This window comes from Cimex lectularius, unplaced genomic scaffold (genome assembly GCF_000648675.2).
Source record: "Cimex lectularius strain Harlan isolate CLEC.00 unplaced genomic scaffold, Clec_2.1 scaffold14, whole genome shotgun sequence".
Lineage (NCBI taxonomy): Eukaryota > Metazoa > Arthropoda > Insecta > Hemiptera > Cimicidae > Cimex > Cimex lectularius.
In genome coordinates this window covers 2754105-2780429 of record NW_019392637.1, presented here as the reverse complement: position 1 = coordinate 2780429, position 26325 = coordinate 2754105, and the positions used below count along the sequence as shown (strand labels likewise).

The window sequence follows — 26325 nt, the reverse complement described above, 5'->3', positions numbered from 1 at the left end:
CCATTTATGATTAACTAAAACTATAAACTTAAAATGTTGATAGGTCATAATTAAATTATAAACTAAATTAATGAGACTACCCATGAGTTACCTACTTATTAGAACTGATGGACCAAAAAGAGTGACATTCTAAGACATAAAAAAGGCAAGATGTGTAAGGCAAACCTGAATTGAAGGAAAAATTGAATTTTAAAAATTTATGAAAAATATAAATCCTAACAAATACATCGAAAATACAATGCTGTTTTACTTATCTAGTTACGATATATGTCTTGTTGTCATATAAATATATTAACTTTGTAAAATTTTCAACAAATAATTGAAACTATGTTGATTTTTATTTCGTTACTTTGGCACAGAATGTACCAATGTTTACTTGTATAATTATTAAATTTGATTTATCAATAAAGTTTAGTTTCCGAAAACAAAAACTTTATCTGGTTCAAAAATTGTATATTTTTGTGACTGTTACAAGTTAACTGTAGATCTGTACTAGGCAAGGCAGATAATATTTTATTTTTGGAACACTAATTCCATTAAAATAAGTATTTCATTTATTGTGGGCAGATCTTATTGAGCCAAGATGATTAAATTAGATGTTGGGGCACTAAAGAATAATTACACTAACATGCTCACTAACCTGACTGCCAGCAGAGAGAGTTGATTTACCATTTGTAAATCCCTCCTGGGAAAAGAAAAAAATTAAGTTAAAATCAGAGAATAGTAGACAAGATACATACAAAAAATAGATGTTATATAAATGAAATTTACCCTCTGAAGGCAAAAATCCTCGCCTTAAAACAGCAATGATGAACAACTAACTCTGCACACTTATCACACTCACAAAAAAACTTAACGCACTGTTTAAACATCACTTTGTGAAAATGTAGAAAATAGTTGTAAAACCAGTTCAACAACCCCTGGAAAAAAAAAACAGAACTCCAGAACTGTATAAAGCATACAATAAATTATACGTAGTTTACACATAAAAATTATTGATCAGATTTTTAAAAAAATTATATTAAATGTAAGTATAACTTGCAAAATGGGTGAATATGATTTGCTGTACAAATGGTTCAAGGTTTCTAGGTATAATTTGTAGTCAGGTGAGTTCGGTAAGAGGTAGAATAGCCTTTTCATAAAATATTTTTGAACCTTGACTTAAAAAATGGGGGGATATGATTTGTTGTATACATGCTAAGTAAAGTCACTGTATAAATAGTTTTAAAAAACTTATGGAATTTTTCTTTTAACTTTCAATGGCAATGATTTTTTATCAACCAATAAACCGTAGATTTTAATAGCATTGAATTAATAGAAAAGGTAAGAAACATCATGTAGCTTTGTACTTGGGCTGTGAATTATTGTAAAAAGACCCATTTCATAACGACATTTACTTAATATTATCAAATGCAGTAGTTATGTTTGGATGTCCAACAGAAGTTTTATTTTATTTTTTTTTTTTTTTTCAAAGTTTGTATTCAACCTTAAAGTGATGAGGTATGATATTCAAAAAAGTGTTAAATATCCTTCATAAAACTATGAACCTTGCTTCTTGAAGTTCAAATATCCAAATAATGTCCACCATTCAATAACATCATGAATTTACTGAGCAATGTAAATCAGTATATACGCTTTAGATAGAACAGGCGTTCTATCTAAAAAAAGTTAAAGTAAGTTCTGTCCCACTTTTTTTTTAACATGCTTAAAATATCTTCAATAAACAATAAAGGCTTTGATTCTTTTGTTAATTGTAAGCACATCCTCTGTTTACAAACCAAAATAAGTGTAAAATTTCTTTATATTTTTCACAATGGAAAGTTCTACCAGAGAACAGGAAAAATGTCATCATAATCAGTTGTATGATGCCAAGAATTCGACAGGTGAAATGATATGTTCATGCAAGTGTCAAAAATGTATTTATTATACTATTAATAGAGACAGCAGAATTGTTAAGGACAAGTAAAGTTCTGGACCTTTCCGGACAAACCAAACTGATATCTGAGAGTCATCCTCACATGGCCTATTCTTGGAATAAGAATTGTGAGCTGTGAATAAATTGAGTTGTGATTTCATCCAAGAAAATCACAAATAATACATATTGTCAATAAGCGTCAACCTCGGAATGTTAATGCTTACCTAAAAGGTAGAAAACTTTAAGAAGATGAAACCCTAAAATACTTAAGCATCATAATCGACAACAAGCAGCAATGGGACCACCAAGTGGATTATGTAAGTGATGGTTTAGGTTGTGAAGCCATCAAAACCATCTATAACAGAGCTATCATCCCAACTTTAACTTACAGAGCTATCATCCCAATTTTCACTTACGGAGCTCAAGTTTGGGGTTAGGTGGTTAAAAAAGGGTAAAAACAAAATTCGTTGAGTATGTCTAATGCTCTTAAGGATAATTAAGGGTTACTGGACCATCTCTATGCAGCTTGTTTGACTCTGGGAAAGCCCCTGATATATTTATATGCAAAACAGCTTGATCTCATAGTTGATAGAAAATGGATCAATAGTGAAAATGCTTATGATGCTTTGTAGATAATTTAGATGTTGTAGATAATGTTGGCCCTGACTGACCCTACGAACATAGCAAATGAATTGGGTAAGCATTTTTCTTCAAATTAGGACAACAACCACTACTACCCTGATTTCCAAAAAAATACAAAATGAAAGCTTTGAGCTGGATCTTACAGGAGATGAGAGAAGAAAAGCGCCATAAAGGGGGGCAGTGTAGGCAGATCCCCCCTCCCAGAGCCGCATTAGAAAAACACCGAACTAAAGTTTAAAAACTGGGATTCATCTCATGCAGCGCCCTTTTTTACTGGTCCCGTTTTGGGGCCCCTCTTCCATGCTGGTTCATCTCTCCACAAAACAAATCATGAAAGAGCCAGCAATTAAACAAAATAAATAAATTGAAAAAAATTAATTGATTTAATCTAGAATCATTAGTTGATGACTAAAAGGCCTTTTTCATTATGTAGTTATCTTACACGAAAGAAATTAACATAAAAATCCTGAGCATAGATTGATCACGTTTGATGCAAAACATCAGTCTATTTGTTAAGTTACTTTACAACAATAAAATAGAACAAATTTCTCTTTATAAATAAAGGGAAAACACATTTTTTGAGAGTTAAAATGAAATTGTAACATTTTTTGCTATTTGAGCCGACTCGAGGGGCCAGCAGTCAGAAAGCGTTTGATACATGACAAAATATAAATCAATATTCGAATTAAACAATAATTGAAAACTGACCAATTGATTATTTCCAAAGAAATTCATTAAAAATACACAGACCCAGACTTTTATAAACTTAATAAACGTCAAAAATGAAAAGTACCTTTTACGAGGAAGAAAACGTGATGTTGGATCTATGGCCGCCAGGAGTAAAAGAGAGCGAATGGCGGGAATATTACTTCCTTGTTCCCACCTACTGATAATTAATCTTACGATTCTTTCATAATAGAAGTTAAAAAAATCTTTAAAAATAATATCAACCGAATATTTTAAGTAAGTTTTTTTAAATTAAGTCCGATTCTTTTAAAAAATGTCATCGTAATTTAGTACTTTCTGTAGATACTTGGTCAAGCTGGCAGTGATCTGATAGGCCGACGATTCTCAATTCAGAATTTGAATAATTATTTCATTTTAATAATAAATAATTAATTCGGAAATATTAGTTAATTTTTTTGCCATTATTTTTTCAAAGGATTTTGAGGAATGTAATATGTTTTATTTACAAGGAAGTGTCCTGGCATCAATGGCCATTTCCCGCCTTTCTCGTAGACATTAATGTCTACTTGTGTGATGTGTTAAGACTTTAAATTAAATACTTTACCAATCAACCGTTACTTATTATTCATTATTATACTTATAACTTATTAACAACAAACCAACGATCAATTTAAACATTAAATTGATAACCACAACAAAACAAAAGGAAAACACTTTTCCCAAGCGGAATGTAAATGTTTATATATATATGGGTGAATATGATTTGCTGTACAAATGGTTCAAGGTTTCTAGGTATAATTTGTAGTCAGGTGAGTTCGGTAAGAGGTAGAATAGCCTTTTCATAAAATATTTTTGAACCTTGACTTAAAAAATGGGGGGATATGATTTGTTGTATACATGCTAAGTAAAGTCACTGTATAAATAATATATATATATTACACAGGGCGGGCGACCAAGACCCGAGGGGTTAAATGCCTGGGTAGACTCGTACCCCATCCCTAAAGGGTCCGGGACTTGGTCGGTTCACGTGTCCTACATAAAACTCTTGGAGTTGTTCACAAACCCCAAGATTTTGGACTATTTTATCTTGGGGAGTGATTTGGCATTGTCCTCTCCTTCAAAAGCCTCAAATCTATGCCTGGCATACCTATCACACTCTGCGAGGCAGTGCCGTGCCATTTCTTCTTTTATTTCACAGAAGTGACAGAAGGGGTCTGGTAAAATACCCATTATGAAGAGGTGTCTTCTCAAAGGGCAATGGCTCATCAGGAAACCTATCAGCCTCCTAATTCCCCTCCTTGAGTTAGAGAATAGCCATTTCGATTCTTTTGGTTTGATCTCCTTCACAAACTCCTTTGATTGCCTATGTCCGAGGGACAGATTCCATTCTTTTAGGAATTGTTTCATGCCCCAGCTATTAATACTGTCTTTCGCTGTGCTTATAGAGTGGGGTAATACCGGTTGTGGCCCGACAAACGCAGTATTTGAGCCTTCTTTGGCCAGGCTATCCGCCTCTTCAAATATTTATTTAGTTTACACATCACTTTATTTATTTACCAATTTCTATACTAATTAAGCATATGAGATCCCAAATTACTAGTTTACAATAAACTCATTCAAAACCAATAAAAAAAAAAAAAATCGATTCAAAATTTTTCTGTTATATGTAAAGATTACTGAGACAGTTGAATTGCGTGTGGTGGAGTCTGTTTAATGATAAGTTATGATATTCTGTACAAAACGATCTCCATAACATCTAACCTACAAGTTATTGGTGGCTAGAATCTTTAAATCACCACATCTAACAGAATGCTCAATTGATTATCACCTGGGAGGGAGGTACTGCGAAACCGCTTTACAATGGACAGCTAAGAGAACCTGAATTGTTCAGAACAAGAATTGTCCGTTGTGGAGGGATGGGTGACCAAACAGTAGATTTTATTAACAAAATTCACTTCATGATTAATATTGGCATAATATGTAAGTATATTTATTATGTATTTAAAAATAAATATATTACATGTACATATTTGAAACATTAAAAAATTAATAAGTAATAAGTATATAAATATTTATGTAAAAATTTATGTTTTAAAATATTGTGTAATTTTCATTTGATTTGCTTTCAAACTTTTTCAATAATGAATAATAATGAGTTAATAATAATTATTTTTTGATACTACTAATTTCTTCTTGATTACATATTAGTTGTGTTATAGTATTATAACTCTTTGTTTCTTCCTTCCTCAAAAAATAAATAAAAATAAATAAAAAAATAAAAACAACTGTAATTTAAAAAAAAAAAAAGATTAGGTATTTTTGGAATGGAAACAATTTCTTCAAAAAAATAGGACTAGTAGGGGAACAATTAAACAAATTTTTATTTATTTATTTTATTATATTCTGGGAAAGCAGGATGCAATCTTTCACAAGAATATCATTCTATGTATGTAATAAAAATTTAAAAAAAAATATAAAAAATAAAAATTATGAAATAGACAGAGAAAAGGCAAAAAAATATAAAACTGTCTGTTCATTTCATTAAAAACAGCGTGTCCGCATCCAATAGAGAGGTGTCCATCATAGAGTATTTCAAAATACATTGATTTCCTATATCATTGAGTCAAAAACAGAAAAACATTGTCCTTTACGAGGGGTTTCACTGTATCTGAACCTTGAAAAGTATTTACCAATTGCTAAATCTTGTGTTAATGGATGATTTCATTGTTAATGGTCCCCTTTGGAAGAACAGAAGAAGAAAAGAAATTGAAAAATTTCTTGAAAAATGCAATGTCTATTGTCAATAACATGTCCAATACTATCAATGAGACCTCAGACAGAAGGATAAAAGAAAGTGAGGAAACAATGGAATTCACACATTGGACACAAACAATCCAAGAACCTCCTAACAGATTTCAGAAAGTAAGATGTGACAGAATGTACCAAAGGAAGCAGGAAAAACTGTGAATCCTAACAGGATTCTTAGCAGGACGCTTTAAACTAAATGGACATTTAAAGAAGATAGGTATATGTAGATTCTGTAAAGAAGGAGATGAGACACCAGCACATCTATTAACTATGGTGGTACACTTGCCCACTGGAGGAAATGTTTTGGGATGTACAATGCAGAAGAAATTAACCACTGAAAGCGGGCCTACTAATCAAGTTCCTTGGTGAAATACGACTCGCCGGTGTGCTAGAGGCACAGAATGGGGGTACAATAGCTGTGAAAGGGTGCAGTATATTACACCCCAACTAATACATCTACATCTAATAATGTGTCCATGCCTACACACCTTTGTGAATATGCATACATATGTAGTATTCAAAGATTGTTGGTTTATAAACACAGAGGATGTGCTTACAAATGAGAAATGAATCAGAGCCCTAATAGTTCATTGTAGATATTTTATACGTAATGTTGAACTGGCAAAGAACTAGGTGTGCCTCCACTCGCGGGTTATTGAGTTATTCAAATGCCTGAAGATGAACTCAAAAACCCACAAGTGGAGATAGATCCAGTAAGTGACCCTGTGCCAGTCAACATTGGTTCACTGACTGGAAGACCAAAACCTATCATCAACTCTATTTTAAATGTGTTAAAAATATTAAAAAAAATAATAAAGTGTACAAAACTTTTAACATGATAGGTTTACTTATAACAAGATGATTAAATTGGCTGCTGGAGCACAAATAGAATATTTAATAACATGCTGACTAACCTGACTGCCGGCAGAGAAGTTGACTTACACTTTGTAAATCCCTCCTGCACACTTGTCAACACTCACGGAAATACTTAACTCACTGTTTAAAGAACACTTTGTAAAAACGTAGAAAAAAGACATAAAAACGGCTCAACACCCCCTGGAAAAAGAAAAAAGAAATGTATAAAGCCTACAATAAATTAAATGTAGTTTATTTATCAGATTTAAAAAAATGGTACTAAATATAGCTATGACTTATAAAAATGGGGAGGATATGATTTGTTGCACAAATGCTAAGTAAAGTCACTGTATAAATAATTTAAAAAAACAAAAACTTATGGAATTTTTCTTTTAACCTTCAGTAGCAATTAATGTTTGAATGAATGAATAAATGCTTTTATTTACATAAATGAAATATAAAATACAAAATATTACAACAGCAATATTGTATGTACTAATTTATCGTAATATTATTATTAAAAATCATATAAAGATGATGGCTGTACGTTGTCTGTCAAGTTGCCTAATTTATTACTTATAACAATGTATAAGGAGATTTTTCTTGTGCTTGTCTTGTTTAATAATCATTATTAATTAATTAATCTTTATGTAAGCATCTTAATGTAATTAACTGAAAGAAGTTATTTGGTCAATTGGACCACGAACTCTAATGGATTTAATCTTTTTTTTTCCCCTCTTAAATATGATATATATTACATTTCTTTTAAATCATTTTTTATTTCTTTATGTTATTTGTACTATTAACTCAGATTAGTAATAGAAATGCTCAATCAGGGACTTTCTATATTTTAGTGTTTTATATAAATATATGGCAAGTGCCACCCAATTTGGACTGTTCAATATATTTACTATGTCCACTAGATTTAGATGCCCTTTTCCCAAGCACCCTTTTCTAAATTCCCTCAGAATTGGAGATATTTCTAAAAAGTGGTAGGTATCCTCCGGCATTAATTGCACATGGTACAATTAAATACCCTATCCCTCCTCCACAGTTGGCAATTAAGTCCAATCCAGAAATGCAGTATAAACTAAATGAGTTCTTGTGAAAATAGTGTTTTGCTTGATCCAGATTTAATTTTACATATAAGGTGTGGAATTCACAAATCATGGCTCTAAATAGCATTTCATTTTTAATTGTAATTTCAATTTTATTTATTAAATTTTTCGAATTAAACATTTTAAGAACTTCTTTATTAATTTTGACCCACACCGGGTTGCCTATTTACACAAGATGTTTAAACCAAGATATTTCTTTACCTATTATTACATTTGCTATGAAATCAGTAGTTTGTTTGGGGGATGACTTAATGCTTTTTAGATATAATTTGGGTAAAATTTTAATTTGTAACTGTATTTTTGAACCTTTTCTACTTCTGACTTTTATTAAATGTAACTATAACTTGCAAAAATGGGGGGAATATGATTCCTTGTACAAATGCTTAAGAAAGTCACTGTATAAATAATTTTTAAAAACTTATGGAATTTTTCTTTTAATTTTTAGTGGCAATTGTTGTCAACCAATAAAATGTAGGTTTTTAATAGCACTGAGTTAATAGAAAAGGTAACAAAAACAAAACATCATGAATTTACTGAGCAATGTAGCACTTAAGGTAGAACGACCTATTATAAGTTTTGTCCAACTTTTACACAAACACGTTTAAAATGTCTTCAATAAATGATAAAGGCTTTGACTCTTTTGATATCGTAAGCGCATCCTCTGTGTTTACAAACCAACAATGTGTAAAATTTCTGCGTATTTTTCACAATGGTCAGGTCTATCAAAGAACAGGCAAAGTGTCATCATAATCAGTTTTACGAAGCCGATAATTCTCCAGGTGAAAGATATGTTCACTCAAGTGAACTGAGTATTGGTCAAAAATGTATTTATTATATATTAATATAGTTTATTAATAGAGACAGCAGAATTGTTAAGGACAAGTAAAGATCTGGACCTTTCCAGACATACCATAGTGAAACCTGTGAGTCAACCTCACACGCCCTATTCTTGTAAGATCAATAGTGAAAACGATTGCAATGCTTTGTAGATAATAAAGTCCTGACTGGCCCTACAAACATAGCAAATGAGTCAGGTAAGTGTTTTTCTCCAAATTCGGACAACAACCAGTACAACCCTGATTTCCTTGCCCCCCAAAAAATACGAAATGAAAGCTTTGAGCTAGATATGACAGGAGATAAGTGTGTGCCTTGTCGCAGGGAAGAGAAAAAAAACATAAATGGGCAATGGCCTAGATAATCTGGCTGGTGGCATGTGGGCAGACTTTGTGAGATGCGGTCTAGGGTGACGTAGGTTTAGAAACACATTTTCTTTATTGGGCCAACGTTTCGATCTTTATTGAGATCATTTTCAGGGCTCAAAGTGTGTGTTTTTTTTTAGTAGATGTGTCATTGCAGTGTATTGTGTTGAGAGCGAGAAACCTACGACACACCAGACCGCATCTCATGTTCTCCAAATAATCACTATTTGTTAAATTACATTGCAACAATAAAATCGAACAAATTTCTTTTTATAAATAAAGGGAAAACACATTTCTTGAGAGTTTAAATGAAATTTTAACATTTTTTGCTATTTGAACTGTCTTGAGCAGCCAGCAGTTGGAAAGCGTTTGATACATAACAAAATATAAATCAATATTCGAATTAAAAAATAATTGAAAACTGATCAATTGATTATTTGCAATGTAATTCGTTAAAAATACCCAGACCCAGACTTTTATAAACTTAATAAATGCCGAAAATGAAAAATACCTTTTTCGAAGCAAAAACTGATGTTGAATCGATGGCCGCCAGGAGTGAAAGAGAGCGAACGGCGGGAATATTACGTCCCAGTTCCCACCAACTGATATTTAATTTTAAAATTCTCTTAACGGAATTTAAAAAATGTTGAAAATTAATATAAACCGGATATTTTAAGTAAGTTTTTTTAAAAATTAGGTTCATTTGTTTTAAAAATGTAATCATAATGTAATATTTTCGGAAGATCTTGAATCAAACTGGCAATGATCTGCTACGTCGGCGATTTACTTGTTTAGAATTTAATTAAATTTAGTTTAAAAATAATTACTTAATTCTTAAATATTCGATAATTTTTTGGCCATTATTTTTTTACAATATTTTGAGGAATGTAATATTTTTTATTTACACGGAAATGTCCTTGCATCTCCGGCCGTTTCCCTCCTTTCTCATAGACGATTCAGGCTACAACAAATGTCGCGACCTGAGCTCTTCTTTGTAAGTTTTTTCTCCAAATTATCATAATTTTAGATTAATCCAAGCTCCTTTCTCGATCAAATAAATGAGAAATCGTTAATTAAATAATTTACCAATCAACGGTTTGAAATGTTGATTTGGTTTGGGATGGCATAGTTGACCTTAGGGAGTAAATTAAGGTTAAGGATTGGCCATTGTAGGATCACTAACGGTTAGAGAACCACCCCCCGGTCTGGCGACCGACTTTTTCAATTTCTCAAAGATGCTAATTTAATGTACACGATTGAATATAAGTTAAAGTAGCCTTTGTTGTTTGTGTATGGTCTGGTTCCATGGGGGTGGCAGCCGGGGAGTCCGGCGTGGAGGAAGGGTGTATGCTTTGCACGCAGGTGAGAAAGAAACACCCTGGTGCTTGAGTGATGTGGATCTTTGCAGTGTATGCGCATACATACAGGAGAGCCAAAATAAAATTAATACAGCAATAACATCATGCTAATTATAGTCCTCGTCCCTCTGTATTACAATTGGCTCTCTGGGCTGTGGCGCCTGCAGCTTTGTGCATACGTTGAAGAGATTACAGATTTACAACATTTTGTAACTTGTAAGTTTGTTGTTCATCGATAGATTGGATTGTCCTACAAGTTTGTAGAGTGGACTATAGCGTTTGTTTAAGTCTTGTCGTTTCAGTCGTATGTGCTGATTCCACAATAGGCGTAAATCTAGATGGAACCCAGGATAGCATGTGCAGTCGGATTTGGGGATAGGAACGTTGTAGTATATTGTGAGAGGAGATTTGCTTGAGTGTAAATGTAAATGGATGCACTTGCTTTCGTTAATCTTTATTTTCCATTATCGAAACTACCTGTGATATGTCTGCAGATTTTCCAAAGCAATCACAGGATCTGGGTTAGAGGATAGTATAGCCATGTCATAAAGGATATTGAGGATTGGTCCGAGCACAATGCCCTATGGTACTCCTGCAGTCAGTATTCAAAGTAATCTGATCCCTGATGGACTTGAAAGAACTGCTCTGTTAAATAAGAGCAGAAGATAGTGTATAATATATATATATATATTGGGTTGTCCGGAAAATAATGCAGGATTTTGGTATTAAACAAAAAAAAAGAAACTAGTTACTTTAAAGCAATGTTCTTTAATCAAAATAATTTCCCATACTCTCAATACATTTCTCCCAACGTGTTGGTAACTTATTAATTCCGTCTGAGTAGAATTCAGAATTTTTAGAATTGATAAAGTCAATAAATGCATTTTCCAGTTCCGTTTGATTTTTGAATATTATGTGTTGTAAGTAGTGGTCCAGGTGTCTAAAAAAATGGTAGTCAGTAGGCGAGAGGTCCGGAGAGTAGGGTGGGTGAGGCAAAGTTTCATAGCCAAGCTCCAATAATTTTTGTGACGTTACACGTGACACATGTGGTCGAGCGTTGTCATGCAACAAAATGGGCCCTTTCCGATTGACCAAAGAGGGCTTCATTACTGCCAATTTCTGATGCATGGTATTAATTTGGTTACAGTATGATTCAGCATTGATGGTTTCGCCAGGATTTAAGAAGCTGTAGTGTATTAAACCAAATGAAGCCCACCATACCGTAACCATTACCTTTTTTTGATGAGTTGGGGGCTTTGGAAAATGTATTGGAGCTTCTCCTTTGTCGAGCCACTGTCCAGAACGTCTAGTGTTATCGTAGAGAATCCACTTTTCGTCACATGTAACAATTCTGGCCAGAAATGGGTCATTTTTGTTTCGACAAAGAAGTGATGCACAAACATCAAAGCGCTGATTTTTTGGCGATCGTTTAATGAGTGTGGAACCCAATTTTCGAGTTTTTTCACTTTTCCAATCGCCTTGAGGTGGTCAGCGACGGTCGTTTTACTGACTTTGAGTTGCTCTGCAAGTTCTCGAACAGTTGTTTTGGGGTTTTCTTCCACCACTGATCGCAGAACATCATCATTAAGAGAGGAAGGCCTTCCACGACCTTCTTCATCTTCAAGGCTGAAATCTCCCTCCCGAAATTTTTTAAACCACCTTTGCACAGTGCACTCATTAACACAACCCTCGCCCCAGACTTGGTTAATGTTTCTAGCCGTTTGGGCTCCGCTTCGGCCGAGTTTAAACTCGTAAAAGAAAATCGTACGAAATTCTCGCTTTGACATTATAAGGATGACTGAATTATTTCCAAGTAGCGGAATGCTACAGAGGTAAACAAACAATATCATTTGGAAGAGGATTAATAAGTGTTGACATTCATACAAATGAGTAATCCTGTAAACGTAAACAGAATATTTTATATAGATTTTTTTTAATGAAAACTTAAAATCCTGCATTATTTTCCGGACAACCCAATATATAGAGTATATATTATATTAATGATATATATACCCTCAATAGCAATCAATGGATATTTGAACTTCAAGCAATGGTTCAGGGTTTAATGAAAGATATTTAACACTTTTTTTGTATTCATACCTGATACTTTAAGGTTGAATACAAAATTTGAAGAAAAACGTTTGACACTTCAATAGAAGTGTTACATTCAATAGAAATGGTGGGATGAGTATTTAGATTCACTTTTTGTAAATGATGGTTTTACTCACATATTTGTTGTTTACAAAACCAACTCTGCACTTTTCTAATCATCATCAGCACATATTCTAGCAAGTAACTGCAACTACAATATTTGATAGTATTAAGTAAATATTGTTATTGCGAACTGAGTCCTTTTTACAATAATTCTGAGCCCATGTACAACATTGTATTATTGTATTTTCTATTAATTCAATCCTATTAAAAACATACATTTTATTGATTGACAAAAAATTGATTGCTATTGAAGGTTAAAACAAAAATTACATAGATTTGTTAAAATTATTTATAAGGTAATTCTAATTAGTATTTGTACAAAAAATTATATTCCTCCCTTTGTGTAAGTTATAGTTACATTTAATACAATTTTTTGAGGATCTAACTGATAATTTTTCCCTGTATATTACATTTAATTTTTGTAAGGTTTATACATTTCTGTTTTTTCCAGGTGTGTTGAGCTGTTTTTTTGTACATTTTCACAGTGTTATTTAAACAGTGCATTAAGTTTTTTCCGCGAGTGTTTACAAGTGTGCAGAGTTAGGTAGTTCATCATTGCTGTTTTAAGGCAAGGATTTTTGCCATCAGAAGGTAAATTTCATTTATGTAAAATCTATTTTTTATATTTACCTTATGTATGTCTACCATTTTATGATTTTAACTTAATTTTTTCTTTTCCCAGGAGGGATTTACAAAGTGTAAGTCAACTCTCTCTGCTGGCAGTCAGGTTAGTGAGCATGTTAGTGTAATTATTCTATTATTAACCCAGTGGTCAATAATTTTTGGTTTAATACAATCTATTTAATACAATAATANATATATATTTATTATTGTATTAAATAGATTGTATTAAAGTTTGAGTTTTTGTTTTTATAACCAAAAACTCAAACTTCACAACATATCACAAAAAATATGACAGGCTGTAGACTGTAGGCACTCAAAATAAAAAAATTAACTATATAACGCAGCAAACCCAGATATTATATTTTTGGCGCTTGATTTGAACAAAGCGTACCATCAAATTGGTAATCGAAAAATTTAAAAAAATTACTTCCTTTCATGTCCCCTATGCACTATGCCTACTAAAGTTTTGAACCACATGTGAATGAATGTTAACAATTCTATTCTAAATAGATTTTATTCAAAATGTATTTTTCTATTCGATGATTTGGTGGTGTACTCTACAGACTACTAAACTTACATTGAACATTTAAAGGTCGTTTTTGGTAGATTACTGGATGTCAGTTTAACTGCAAATTTGGAAAAGATGGAGACAGTTCGGAAAACTTAACTTTCTGGGGCCTACAAGGCTGTGTCAATTGGCAAACTCCACATCTGTGTTGTCTTAGACCCACCTAAACCCCAAACAAATTGTTCTGTTTTGGGAGATATTCAATTTTCAATTGTTTTCAGCACCTGGCTAAAATAGCTAGTTCTTTAAACCAACTTAGGAAGAATGATTCACCAATTGCCTGGATGCAGGAATGTGAACAGCCTTGTATAAACTTGCAAGTTAAAAGGATCCGAAAGGAATCACTCTGAGTATGAAATTGAAGCGATGGCCATGGGCTATTGTCTAGAAAAATACTGAATTTATTTAAAAATGGTAAATTCTACTTCTTTATTGAAAGCGGTAATGATCAGAATAATATCTAGTTTGATAAAATCAAGTCAAATTTATTTATACAGGTTCTGGGTCTTTTGGTTGCTGCCTCCTTTTTTGACACTGTTGAAGCCTTTTATGACACTCCTGGAGGCGGCTTGGTTGCATTATCTCAGCCTGCTTCCTCCTTCTCCGACATTGTAGGAGCCTTCTCCGACACTGTTGGAGCCTTGCCAGAAACTGTTTGAGGCGGCGTAGTTGCGGTATGGGTGTGGACTCGTTGCCATCCAGGATGTCTGGGTGTGGACTGCCAACATGGGAGGCAATGGAAGTGGAATCGTGCAGTGGTAATATATTTAACGACTTCCACGTCTCCATCCTCTTTGACAAGGCTTCATCCAATTCCTTGAAAAGTCTTGGGTCATTGAGAGCATCCGTGACCTTGAAGAAATGCTTGTTCTCTGAGTGTGGTTTAAGCTCGCATGGGCTAAAAGTTACATTAGTCAAAAAGGGGTTGAAAAGGCTTGGAAGCTTGGTCGGCTCACCTCCCGTAGACAAATCTGGCAATCAGGTCCGACAGGTTTTCCATCGTTTTGTTCTGAGATGGAGTACCTCGTAGGTCCTGGTACATGAACGCCTCGAAAGGACCTCTGTGGAATTTGGCCTCTGCCATGGCTGGAAAAACGAACCACCCATCCTTGATGATGCTCTTCAAGTCGTTATTACTTTTGTAGAATGCTGCCACTTTATACCTATCTTCCAGCACGAGATTGTTCGCCTTCCCTATGATCATCTCATAGTTGAAGTCATCCCAAATGATCGACGATACGGATGAACTGAATTTCCAGTTTTTCTCGAGTACTATTTTTGTTGAAATGTTATCAGTTTGTGATTGTTTTGTGTGTATATTTGCTGACTTACATAAGTCGATGAAAGACCCTTCTTCATCCTTCATACCAAGGAGGAGGGAAAAGTTTCCCCGTGTTTCCGGCTTTTTCCAAGGGTCATACTCGATAACCACATTGTCCACAACGGGTATGAAAGGATACAAAAGCTTCTGCAACCAGTTGGCATGGTACACTAATGTATAGCTGTACATTCTGTTTGCTTCAGTGACTATCTTCGAGCTGTTCATTGTTCTAAAACAGTCCAGGTTGTAAAAGCAAAAAAATGAGGCCATGATGTTTTTCGTATTTCCCTCCACCCATCGCCTTTTCGATAAGGCCCAGGGTGCAAACCTGGACCCACTAAGAGCTATCCCCTTGCCAATCCTGCCCGACAGAGCGCCGTTTAAGTGGAAGAGGACGTGTGCAGCTCCAGCGCCTTCTCCTCCCAAAGTAATCTTATTCGGATCACCTCCAAACTTTTGTATATTCTTGAAGACCCATTCGATGGCCATCTGCTGGTCTTTGAGTCCGTAATTGCCTGGATTGCTCTGATCTTCTGAGCTCAGAAAGCCTAAGGAAGAAAAAAAATTATAACCCCTGCGGTAGCTTAGTTAGATTCAAATTACCTAGTGGGCCCAGCCGGTAGCTCAATGTCACGACCACCATCCCTTTTTCCACAAGCCTGACAGGCTGGCAGACGCTGGTTCTGACACCTCCGTAACGGAAGCCGTTCCCGTCGATCCAGACCAACACTGGCAAGCTTTTATTTACCTGTTGACCTGAAAACTTAAAAAAACACAATTTAAATGGAAAAAATCAGGTACTGACATAAGGCAAAGGGCTATAGACGTTGAGGCAGAGGCAATCTTCCTCTCCAAACACTTTATTGGTTGAGTCTATGTCCATACAGTGCACCTTACGCTCCACATTGCCTAAATAGTCGAAACTGATCGGGTCCTATGTCAAATTTAAAAAAATATACGTATACACAAACCAAACTCCTTTCAATTGTATATTGTTTTACCCTGAAACTGTTGTACCCAATTGGTGGCTTGGCATACCTGATCCCTTCGAAGGCTAGATAATAGTTATCACCTCTGGCTGTCAATTCCCGACTGCCTTTAAAATCACCTGTTAATCCACAAGAGATAAGACGTGAAATGTCCTTTTATTCCATGTGCTCACCGATGAACTGGAGGTGGCTCCACATCGCCCAGATTCTTGCCAATGGAGACGTAGGCAGTGGGTACATCCTTGCACAACCGTTGAAATTTAAACAAATATAGCTCTATGTCAGGTGGAAATTAATTGATGAAGAAGGAATTAAATGATTCAGAGCAGAACCAAACAAGAATCAGTTAACTGAAGATAATTGATCGTGTCTCGGAAAATTTAAAAAACATAAACATTGCAACAGATAATCCTTTTTAGTCTCTTGAAATTACTATAATGAATGTAAAAGTTGTCTATATTACATTTCCATAGTATCTGAATTAATTTTTTTAAAATTGTTTGCTGTAAATATTTGTTTTTGTTTCAATAAAATTATTGTACATGTTATTGTGAACATTGAAATAAAACATCCAAGAATAATGTCTATCAACTTGGATTAGAGAAATTTGCTGGGATCGTGGGAATTATATTTACCGAATTGATGTAAGTATTTTAAGTGGAATTCTGAAGTCTGGAAGTTGTTTAGGGTGAAGTGTGAGGTTGATGTTTTGTATTAGAACAGGCTTCTCATGTGAAGTTGATTTGTGATCTTGATTGTTGAATTTGATGAATGGTTTACCGCTGATGACAAGGCTCTACTACCATGAGACCATGAGATACCAATGGAAACCCAGGAAATGGCCTGTGATGCAATGAACCGAACATGGAAATGATAAAAAAATATAACATTTTTCAAATTCTTAAAAAATATTTTAAAGATGTGTGTGGTGTTTATTGACCGTTAGCCAATGATTATTGGAGATTGTGAGATGCGTTCTGGTGTAACGTAGGTTTTAGAAAAACATTTTCTTTATCATGCCAATGTTTTGATCTTTATTGAGATCATCTTCAGGGTTCAAAGTGTTTGTTTTCTGTGTAGATGTGTCATTCTTGTGTGTCGTGTTGAGAGTGCTCTTTGTGTTAATGTCTTAATGTTTTAATGCTGGTGGTGATTTCTGTTTAAAATGTTTCTTTTGAAATGTATTATGGCTTTATGTATGCCGTTAATTCTGATGTTTGGTTGTGTTAGTGTGGCATTTGTGAAGTTAAAGTTGTTTTTGATGTGGGTAGGAAACACCTAGTCTTGTCTGCATTTCAACAAAAAAGTTCTCTGATTGATAGCTGATACAAGTTTCTTCTCATTGTTGGCGATGTCCTTCAGAATACTCTTTGCTTGATGTCCGTATGTAGTTGAAATCTGTTTATAGAATCCCATGTTCTTTGTTATTCTCGTGTAGAAATGTGTGGTGTTTAGTGACCGTTAGCCAATGATTATTTGGGCACTCTCAACATGACACATAGTAATGACATCTACACAGAAAACAAACACTTTGAACCCCGAAGATGATTTCAATAAAGATCGAAATGTTGGCATGATAAAAAAAATGTTTTTCTAAAACCTACATCACACTAGACCGCATCTCACGATCTCCAAATAATCATATTTTAAAGAAATAAAAATGCATAAAATTTAAAGAATCTTTTAAAATTAATAAAAATGAAACATTAATATCTATCCTTATCCATTTTAGATAAGATTCCCGCAACAGGGCTTAATATGATTTATGTAATATAACTAATAGCATGGTAACTTTTGTTTCCTGAAAAAGGAATTTTTTAAATTGAATTTCAGTGCAAAAAATCAATTTGACCAGTTTTCAATTATTATACAAGTCAAATATTGATTTATTTTGGTCAAATGCCTTTCTTCTAGTCACTCCTCAAGTCAGGTAGATGGTAAAATTTCAATTAAACCCTCAAGAAATGCATGTTTTTTTAATTTTGAAAAAGAATTTTGATCATTTTATTGCATTGTTAATGTACTCAATTAAATATGAGTGTTCTACACTCTGGGCTTCTTCCACCACACATCCTCATAACACAATACATCAATCAATAAGAGGATATTGTTTTGCCTTTATATATATATATATATATATATATATATATATATATATATATATATATGCAACAATAGAATCAGTAGTATTAAACCCTTAATATTTATACATTCAAATAGGAAAAAATTAGTAATTTGCATTAATTCTCTATTGTTAGCAAAGGCAATGCAGTTTATTTACTGACACTTTGTCCTTAAACGTCCAACTCTGTGGAAGTAAAGGTATCATTTGTGCGACTTCCTAGTTACTGAAGAAATATATCAATAAAGTTATATCAAATGTATGGCCATTATGGAAAAGTAAATGATAAAATATCAGTATTAAGTTAATATGAATACAAAGCAATGCAAAACAAAGAAATTAGAAATTTGAAGAAGTAATATGCTATCATTGTAAGAATTAGAATATGCTGAACAGAACTCACAGATGGACGTTTAATGTGACAAGATACTCTTTCTTTTTATGATGAGCACAATGAGCCATTTATGATTAATTATACAGGGTGGTCCAGCATAAACTCGAAAAAATTGGGCTGTAGTCCATCTCAAATAGAGTAAAATGCAACCAACCGAACTGTCCTATCTCATTCTGGATGAAGATGTTTTATTTTATTTATTTTTTAAATCCCGACCATAAACCATAAATTGGCATGTTTTTTCAAGATCTAGAGTATATGTCCCAATTTTTAATCACATTGTTGAATTCTGATTAAATTTCCTATAAGAAGGAGCTATTTTATCATATATAATTGATATATCATATATAGTAGCCATATGTTTGATGGCTACTTCGTTATCCAGCATGATAGCCATATTCTTGGTTTTGTACCCTTTGTTGTTGGGAACAATAAAAAAGAGCAGTAATGTGAACAATACTTTTAATTATAAAAGGAGCAATACACAAACAGATGTCGGCAAAATAACTAACAAAGTAACAACTTCCCTCTACTACAGTTACCGGTGTTACGAACATTCATTTTATAAATTATCTGCCAATACCCTCCCTAAATTTTTGAAATGAATAAACACTTTCTTTCATATTATTAATCAATCACAAGGAACTTGAATAACGTAATTTAAAAATAATTATAGCATAGAATTCACATATAACTTATACATTATAACTTATAATCTAATATTATTTATATAATTCTATAATTCTAAAATTTTTAATAGTAATCTTAAAAATCATTTAGACCTAATTCCTTTTTCAACTGACTGAATTTACTTTTAGGAATTGCTTTTGTAATAATATCTGCAATTTGATCTTGAGTTGGAATACATATCACTTCAATGACATTTTCTGAAATTATATTTCTTATAAAATGATGTCTAACATCAATATGTTTACTCCTTTTCATTTCACAAGTGTTTGCCATTTTAATTGCAGTTTGATTATCCTCATAAACAGTAATCTTCATTTTATTTTTACCAGTGATAAATTCAAAGAGTTGTTTAAAAAAAATACATTCAGTGATACCCATAGATAGTGAAACATTTTCAGACTCAGCAGATGACAAAGCAACAACTGTTTTATGTTTTTATTTATCTTAATGACAAAACCACAGATACTTTTACGATCCCTCACATCTGATCCAAAGTCTGCATCGACAAAAACATTCATGTTAAAATCACTGCCGTTATTCTTCTGAAAAATCAATTTACAATTTTTTGAACCTTTTAACTATCTTAAAACGTTTTTCAAATGCTTCCACGTGTTGGACTGAAATTATGCTGAAACTGACTGAAGAATCTAATTGCAAAACAAATCTGGTCGTGTACCTAATATCAAATACATTAACTTCCAACCAGTTCTCTATATGGCAAAACAATTAGTAGGATTGTGTAGGATAACAATTAATAATTAATAAGTAAGTCAAATTTAAATCCAACAGGCAGAGGTATAGCCCTTTCTTTACAATTGGTCCTCTTAAATTTATCTAAAATCTTATTAATTCGATCATTTTGAGATAAATACATTTTTTCATTTTCCCTTTCAATTTCAATTGCCAGAAATTTATTTTTCTTCCCATTAGTATTCATAATTTCTTTAATCTCAAATTTTAATTTTAACAAATTTAAAATAGATGAAAACCCATCATCTTTATAAGTGACCAAAATCATCTACCCATATTAGTAAATATGTATTAACCCTTTTATACAAACAAGGAACTACGTTATTCCTTACAAAGCCCATTTTTATAATATAAGAATTAAAACAATCATTCCATTCTTTTGGTACACATTTTAATCCATGTAACGACTTAATTAACTTACAAGCATTTCCTTCCCGAATGTTCTTTAATCGTGCCGGTGGTTTCATATAAATTGGTTCCTTCAGTGTCCATTCAGAAATGCTGCTTTTACATCAAGCTGATGAAGTCTTAATTCTTGTTGTAGTGAAAAAACTATAAGTTTGTTTTGCCTAATGTACTGGACTTTAGAAAACAACTGAAATGTACTAATAGATGCGACACACGAATACTTCAGACCTTCTCCAGTGAAAAAACTAATAGTGCTTGTAGTGTCACCATCCGAGCTACGGGTGCTTTCAGGTCACTAAGCGTGCTTTCTTAATTGGCACATTGGATATGGTATTTTCAGTAAAAACACACTTTGAATCAATTAGTTTTACACCTTGAGGTTTAGGTACCATTTCCCATGTTCTGTCTTTTCATGATTCTGTAGCTCCTCAGTAATGGCTTCATCCCATCCGTCTCTTGAGTTGATTGCTTCATTGTAAGTAGTAGGCACCACAGAAGGTAAATGCCATCATTAATTCTGCTTCAAAATCATCATACCTTCTAGGTAATCTCTTTACTCTGAAGATTGCCTTTGTCTTTTATTAGTCTGATCCTCTTCTTCAGCTTCTTCTTCTGGTATAGGATGAAGGTCCTTTTCTGCAGAAACTGGTACTTTATCTTCCTCAGTATTAATAATAGGTCGATTTTGTGATTCATCAAATTTTACAGAACAAGCAGTAATTACTTTGCGTTCATCAGGATCCCATAATCGATAACCATTTGCTGTATCCAATCATTATAAGCTGTTTACACCTTTCTAATAATTTTTCATCTCGATCCTCCTTGGGTATATGTGCAAAAGCCCGACTTCCAAATACTCTCATTTTTTCTAGGTTGACTGGCCTATTGAACCAAACTTCAGCTGGTATCTTCCCATTTGCTTTTGTTAAAAGTCTGTTAATTGTATATATTGACGTTCGTACGGCTTCTCCCCATAATTCCTTATTTAAGCCTGAGTCAATTATAATGCATCTGGCCATATCTAGTATTGTGCGATTCATGCGTTCGCATATTCCATTTTGTTTTGGATTACATGGTATGTTGTATTCTAATGTGATACCATGTTCTTTACAGTACTGAATAAATGAGTTTGAGACATATTCTCCTCCCTTATCACAACGAAAATATATTTTTTTATGAAAACGTGCGAATTTCTTCATGATATTCCCTAAATTTATCATATACTTCTGATTTTCTTTTTAGTAGGTATATGTAAACATATGTAAAATAAAAGTTGTATAATATTTGTAGCCATTATAAATTAAGAGTGTAAACGGACTTGCTACATCTGAACTCACAACTTCCAGAATTCGCCTAGGCTTCCTTTCATTTTCTAAATGGTTAAATGATTTCCTAGTCATTTTTCCCTTAAGACAAATGTCACAAATTTTGCTGTTTATAGACCGATGAATGTCCCAGTCTTCTATGTACTATTTCACCGCTCACTAAACTGGCAGACAAATGATTATGGTTCACTTCAACATGAATAGTGTATTGGTTTCCTTCTCTCTTTCCAATTAAAAATGATGAACTGTCCTTTAAAAACTTCACTTCACGTTTACTAAAAATTACCTATATTCCAGCCTTTTCGGTACGTGAAACTGAGAGCAAGTTGTACGCAAGTTCTCACCAACCATACCTTCTTAAATAATGTTTCAAAAAAATTTACCAATGTATTTTTCTTCTGATCAAATTTCATTTCCACCTTCGCAGATAAGCCGACATTCATGTATGTAGTTTTTAGAGCTTCATACATTTCCTTTGCAGTTGTTTTTGATCTCACAGTAGCGAGCACGTTGTCCGCTAAAGATTGAACGATAATATCCTTCGCCTTTACACAGTTTTCTATAGTCAGCCTCAGTCATCCTCTCTTCCTTTATTTCCAGTGCCTGAAGACAATTTTCCCGATCCAGTCGTGTCTATTCTGAATTCAAACTTACCAGTACGGCAGACGTAGACGCCATGTTTGCGAACGAACAAAAACAAATTTCCGAGCACGTCCTAATAAATTAACCGAACCGAACTTTACATTCGACACCTCTTGTGAAGGAAAAGATTTCACACAAGCTCCTTCACTGTTTCTGGGCCCATAACCTGTTTTATATGCCAATACCCTTTGCCACTTCTCCAGAGGGCTTTCTTCCCAATGGCAGCCTGACCACCTGTGGCTAAACTATTTTGCATTTCTTAAGCTTTACTTTGGAGGGGATTATCGAGCGTACAAGCAAGACACAAAATGTGCTACATCAACTTATAAGGAATTTTATTCATTATAAGGAATTTTAAGAGAATGAAAAGGATTAACTGTAGAAATGGTGAATGATGGAGTGAGTGCGGTGTTCAATCCTTTTTTAAAAAAGATGGTTCCTACTCACAGTAATTTGCTTTCCAACTAGTTAACTATCTCTTTTAAAAAAGGATTATCTGTTGTAATGTTTTTGGTTTTTAAATTTTGCGAGACACGATCGATTATCTTCAGTTAATTGATTCTTGTTTGGTTCTATTTTGAATCATTTAATTACTTCTTCCACCCGACATCGAGCTGTGTTTGTTCCAATTTCAATTGTCGAGTTGTGCAGAGTATAACGTCATCTACAGGGATGCACCCACTGCCTACGTCTCCATTGGCGAGGATCTGGGCGATGTGGAGCCACCTCCAGTTCATCGGTGAGCACTTCGAATAAAAGGACATTTCACGTCTTATCTCTTGTGGATCAACAGGCGACTTTAAAGGGAGTCGGGAATTGACAGCCAGAGGTGATAACTATTATCTGGCCTTCGAAGGGATCAGGTACGCCAAGCCGCCGATCGGGTACAACAGTTTCAGGGTAAAAAAATGTATCTCCTGAAAGGAATTTGGTTTGTTATGGTTTGTACATATAGGACCCGATCAGTTTCGATGATCCAGGCAATGTAGAGCGTAAGTTGTACTGCGTGGACATAGACACAAGGGATGAAAAGTTCGGAGAAGACGATTGCCTCTGCCTCAACGTCTATAGCCCTTTGCCTTACGTCAGTACCTGATTTTTTCCATTTAAATTGTGTTTTATAAGCTTTTAGGTCAACAGGTAAATAAAAGCTTGCCAGTGTTGGTCTGGATCGACGGGAGCGGATTTCGTTACGGAAGTGTCAGAACCAGCGTCTGCCAGCCCGGCCGGCTCGTCGAAAAAGGGATGGTGGTGGTGACGGTGAGCTACCGGCTGGGCCCGTTCGGTAATTCGAGTCTAACTAAGCTACCGCACAGGTTACAAAAATTTTTCGACCTTAGGCTTTCTGAGCTCGGAGGATAAGAGAAATCCGGGCAATTACGGACTCAAAGACCAGCAGATGGCCATCGAATGGGTCTTCAAGAATATACAAAAGTTCGGAGGTGATCCGAAAAAGATTACTTTAGGAGGAGAAGGCGCTGGAGCCGCGCACGTCCTCTTCCACTTAAACGGCGCTCTGTTGGGCAGGATCAACAAGGGGATAGCTCTCAGCGGGTCGAGGTTTGCACCCTGGGCCATATCGAAAAGACGATGGGTGGAGGGAAATACGAGAACCATCATGGGCAGAGTCTTTTGCTATCACGACCTGGATTGTTTTAGAACGATGAAAAGCTCAATTATATTCGCCGAAGCGAACAGAATGTATACTTATTCGGTGGTGCACCATGCCACCTGGTTGCAGAAGATCTTGCATCCTTTCATACCTGTCGTGGACGGTGAGGTTATCGAGTATGACCCTTGGAAAAAGCCGGGAACGCGGGGAAACTTTTCCCTCCTCCTCGGTATTAAAGACAAAGAAGGGTCTTTCATCGACTCATGTAAGTCAGCAAGTACACCCATGAAACAATCATAAACTGACATTTCAAAAATCACAGTGCTCAAGAACAGCAGAAAATTAGGGTCCCTCGTGTCGACTAAATTTGGGGACGATTTCAACTACGAGATGATTGTAGGAAGGGCGAACAATCTTACGGAGGACCACAGGAATAAGTTGGCAGCGTTCTACAAGAGCAACGAAGATTTGAAGAGCATCATCAAAGACGGGTGGTTCGTCTTTCCGGCTATGGCGGAGGCCAAATTCCACAGAGGTCCTTTCGAGGCGTTCATGTACAGGGACTTACGAGGTACTCGGTTTCAGAACGAAACTATGAAAAACCTGACGGAACTGATAGCCAGATTTGTCTACGGGAGGTGAGCTAACCCATCTTTCTCGCGGTTTTGACCCACTTTTGTTGAATATAATTTTCAGCCCGTCCCAGCTTAAACCGCACTCGGAGGGTAAGCGTATCTTCAAAATAACAGCTGCTCTCCACGACCCAACACTCTTCCAGGAAGTGGACGAAGCCATGTCGAAGAGAATGGAGATGTGGAAGTCGTTAAATATATTACCACCGCACAATTCCTCCTCCTATGCCTATACTTCACCCATTGTTGAGTCCACCCCCGGCACCACCAATACTATCAGTTTCAGTATCCCTGTCGTCCTGGATGGCAACGAGTCCATTTCCATACAGCAACCACACCGTCTCCAACAGTGTACAAGGAAGCTCCAAAAGTGTCGGAGAAGGTTCAAACAGTGCAGGAGGGGCAATCAACCCGAGGTATCTCAACCACGCCGCCTCCTACTGTGTTTTTCCTTTCCAGAACCTCTATAAATAAATACATTTTACTTGATTTTGTTGAACCAGATATATTTCTATTCATTACTGCCTTCAGTAAATTAGTGCAATATCCCGTTTTCTAAATAAATTCTATATTTTTCAAGAATAGCTCAAGGACAGCAATTCAGGAAGAGACAGGAGTCCGCGTGACAGGAGTAAATCTCCCAGATATGCCCTTCTAATATCTGCTGATTTCTATGCTTAAGTGTGAGTTTATTTCCCAGTACCTGATAAACCTACAAAGAGCCAAAATCTTTATAGTTTGATATCCTGTAAAGAGCCTACGTTTTCATCCCTTGACACCTACAAAAATCTTACCTCTTTTCTGTATAGTTTGATATCATGTAAACAGCATACGTTTTTTTCCAGCTTGATAACCTACAAATAGCTTAGCTCTTTCCAGCTGGCAACCTACAAAGAGCCTACCTATTTTAGCACTATTTATCATTCCCTGAGCAACTTAACCTACTGTTTAAATAAACACATTGTAAAAATATAAGAAAAAATATAAAAATGGCTCAACACCGCTAGAAAAAAAAGTACAAGGCATACTATAAATTAAATGTAGTATATATAGCCAGATCCAGAAAAAGTTGCCTTCTTTACAATGGTCCATGACCGACATCAAATCATAGTTTCAAAAGCAGAACTTAGACAACATTAAAAGGGTGTATAAAATTAAAAGAAAGAACAACCTGTTTTATATAATGATTTTTTATTACTTTTCCCTTTGCTTAGTTACTATATGTAATTATTATTTTTTTTGTTTTTTCACCTGATTATTTTCTTCTTTGGTTGTCGATAATATATATTATTTATATAATGATTAAACATTTAATCCAAACGATTACCATTACGTGCAGGATACAGTTTCACTTTTGCTTTCATTTTTTTTAAATATTTTTTTTTATATATACACACACAGTTATTATAAATCGATGGTTACATAATTAGTTAATTAATTTTTTTTACAAAA

General features: G+C 34.4%; 2 protein-coding genes and 1 long non-coding RNA gene across 6 annotated transcripts; 2 read left to right on the top strand and 1 right to left on the bottom strand.

The window, feature by feature from the left end:
* Positions 1-10161: 10161 nt before the first annotated feature.
* LOC112127176 lies at positions 10162-13527 on the top strand. The gene is made up of 3 exons (XR_002910435.1): positions 10162-10218; positions 13248-13387; positions 13479-13527. It is a non-coding gene; the product is annotated as an uncharacterized LOC112127176 (long non-coding RNA).
* Positions 13528-14388: 861 nt separating this feature from the next.
* LOC106671958 (cholinesterase 1-like) lies at positions 14389-17021 on the bottom strand. 4 transcript variants are annotated; one of them, XM_024227594.1, is made up of 7 exons: positions 16934-17021; positions 16472-16539; positions 16311-16417; positions 16115-16243; positions 15913-16057; positions 14945-15857; positions 14389-14886 (listed from the first exon to the last, which is right to left on the bottom strand). In XM_024227594.1, exons 2-7 carry the CDS (start codon positions 16536-16538, stop codon positions 14478-14480), a joined length of 1770 nt encoding a protein of 589 aa, XP_024083362.1. In that variant the 5' UTR covers position 16539; positions 16934-17021; the 3' UTR covers positions 14389-14477. The 4 variants fall into 4 exon arrangements, with proteins under 4 accessions (XP_024083362.1, XP_024083366.1, XP_024083364.1 ...); XM_024227598.1 differs by lacking the exon at positions 16934-17021 and having other exon boundaries at positions 14945-15260; positions 15321-15857; positions 16472-16701; XM_024227596.1 differs by lacking the exon at positions 16934-17021 and having other exon boundaries at positions 16311-16405; positions 16472-16707.
* A 6038-nt stretch (positions 17022-23059) lies between these two features.
* Positions 23060-25372, top strand: LOC106671954 (cholinesterase 1-like). Its single transcript, XM_014402967.2, has 7 exons — positions 23060-23368; positions 23423-23529; positions 23585-23713; positions 23770-23914; positions 23970-24506; positions 24564-24879; positions 24938-25372. The coding sequence occupies exons 1-7, from the start codon at positions 23302-23304 to the stop codon at positions 25341-25343; spliced, it is 1707 nt and encodes a 568-aa protein (XP_014258453.1). The 5' UTR covers positions 23060-23301; the 3' UTR covers positions 25344-25372.
* Positions 25373-26325: the final 953 nt, after the last annotated feature.

Bases quoted from the DNA above. Each gene is read 5' to 3' on its own strand.
- LOC106671958 (XM_024227594.1), bottom strand. From the start codon at position 16,538: ATGTACCCACTGCCTACGTCTCCATTGGCAAGAATCTGGGCGATGTGG. The intron at 16,244-16,310 runs GTAAAACAATAT...AATTTGACATAG, and splicing joins TTGGGTACAACAGTTTCAGG to GACCCGATCAGTTTCGACTA. The intron at 15,858-15,912 runs GTAATTTGAATC...TTTCTTCCTTAG, and splicing joins CTACCGGCTGGGCCCACTAG to GCTTTCTGAGCTCAGAAGAT.
- LOC106671954 (XM_014402967.2), top strand. From the start codon at position 23,302: ATGCACCCACTGCCTACGTCTCCATTGGCGAGGATCTGGGCGATGTGG. The intron at 24,507-24,563 runs GTAAGTCAGCAA...CAAAAATCACAG, and splicing joins AGGGTCTTTCATCGACTCAT to TGCTCAAGAACAGCAGAAAA. The intron at 24,880-24,937 runs GTGAGCTAACCC...TATAATTTTCAG, and splicing joins GCCAGATTTGTCTACGGGAG to CCCGTCCCAGCTTAAACCGC.